Here is a 1942-nt window from a genome sequence, read left to right on the forward strand (position 1 = left end):
ATTGAAATGTGTGTTCTACATCGATATTCGAACTCGACCAGTCCGAAAGGAGAAACAGCAGAGCTCTGCGGGAGATGCTGCGTTGCAGAACTTTTTCCGAGTATAGTTAGATTGTTCTTGTGAATGACAGCTATAGCGACTACATGAGTGAGAAGACAAAAAAGACCTTTCGCATGTGCGTGGAATAGATAGAACAAGAATCAGTTGGCTCAAGCATTATGATAGGCTGGGCAATAACCTAAGTCAGCGAACTGCGGATTCATCCTTACATGAGTCCAGTTCTTGATGCCGACAATTTCCTTGTGAACAGCCGCTCTCTCATCGAGATTCCGAGCCCACATATTGAAATGCTTATGCGGGGGTATAATGTAGAACTGGCGAGGTAAAGAATCTGATCCGAGTTGGGCAGCCGAACCGATGTTCCACGTGTACCGGACCCTTGCACTGTTCGGGAAGGGCATCGGCTTGTTAACCCAAGTTTTGATACGCCTCTTCGACCAGTCAGACTCACCAAACGTAGCCCAGTACCCGAGATGGCTGGCAATATTCAACAGAGGGGACACGTCATCATATTCCAGAACGTTTCCACCACCAAAAGAGGCAACATCCATCGCCTGATCAGCCAGACCACCGAAAGTGAAAGCCGTTGCAGCTCCTGTGAGCTGTAGAGTCTGCGTAAATAACGAGCAAGCAGAGCCACAGTTACCATCCGTCACAAAAGCGACATCTGTCCAATAATTCGGGTCATAACTCGACCCTTTGATGATTTCGGGTAGAATAATCTCCAATACGTCATAGCAGAAACCGAAAACACTTGTAGCGGAGTAGTTTGAAGGCTCGCCCCATGGAAGAACCCGATAATTTGCAAAGTTACTCAAAGGAGGGTCGAAAGGCGCGCGAGTTTTAGGGTTTATCAGCTCCTCGTTATCAAAGAGATACCAACCATATTGTGGAGCCAATTCCGAACCAGGGCTCGTAGATGAATCCAAAAAGCGTCTCTCTTTCAAGAAAGCTTTGAAGAGGCTCACTCGTCGAGCGACACGCTCCTCTGATAATATCGATTTTTCGATCTCCTTCAGACGCGGGACTTCAATACGCTCGATAAAGGAATCCCGCATGGTAGCCGAATCGGAGAGAGCCTGGTCGACATAATTGAGCAGGATGTAGAGCTGTTGGAACCTTTCGTGGATGAAGCCTGGATCTCCAACCAGTTGAGCGTTCTTGTTGAAGAAGTCGTCGATAGTTTGATTATAGTTGAGTCCGAAAGATGACACCCAGGAGATCCAATCATCGGTCATATGGCGAACAATAGGGAAGCAAATCTCGTCGGCATTTGGTACAATATACCATTGCAATGCGAAGGTTGAAACGACAAAGCCACCACCATTGGTAGAGACATCAAATAGTATTCGAGTCACATCGTTCTCCCGAGCGAAGTCTTGAACTTCGGAAAAGTTTTCGTACAGAACGACCGGCAGTGAAAAAGTGCCACCACCGGGAACGAAGTGCGGTACGCTCACCACCACAGTGTCGTCCAGTAATGAATATTGGTAGCCGGTTCCAGAGATCCACCTCGCTTCCCCTTCCGAAGTTTTCGACGAGAAGAGAGCAGCATTACCATCATCATACACATTACGACTACTATCCGCCCGAGCCACAATGTCGTCCAAGCCAGCATAACCGTAGTCTTGATTCGACGACCCATCAGCAAAGTTCCATAGAGTGCTGGCATTCTTCTGGTAAAACTCGGTCTCGAACGCCACCGTTTTTTCGAATAGTGGATTCCTATTGGTTAGGGCATTGTAGAAGCGCGCGGTAATGGCGTCATCTCCCACGTACTTGGTATAGTCGCTCAACCGCCCGAGCCAGTTTATCTCCTCGGTGGATCCGTCATCGAATGTGACACTCAGTGGTCCTGTTGGTGGCTGGAATTGTAGCAAAT

The 1942-nt window shown here is 48.1% G+C and overlaps 1 protein-coding gene across 1 annotated transcript; it reads right to left on the reverse strand.

The window, feature by feature from the left end:
* Positions 1–209: 209 nt before the first annotated feature.
* Pmar_PMAR005647 (hypothetical protein) lies at positions 210–1298 on the reverse strand (the record flags this gene model as incomplete). Its single annotated transcript, XM_002768286.1, has 1 exon — positions 210–1298. The coding sequence occupies one exon, from the start codon at positions 1296–1298 to the stop codon at positions 210–212; it is 1089 nt and encodes a 362-aa protein (XP_002768332.1).
* Positions 1299–1942: the final 644 nt, after the last annotated feature.

This window comes from Perkinsus marinus (assembly GCF_000006405.1).
Source record: "Perkinsus marinus ATCC 50983 genomic scaffold scf_1104296968868, whole genome shotgun sequence".
Taxonomy (NCBI): domain Eukaryota; phylum Perkinsozoa; order Perkinsida; family Perkinsidae; genus Perkinsus; species Perkinsus marinus.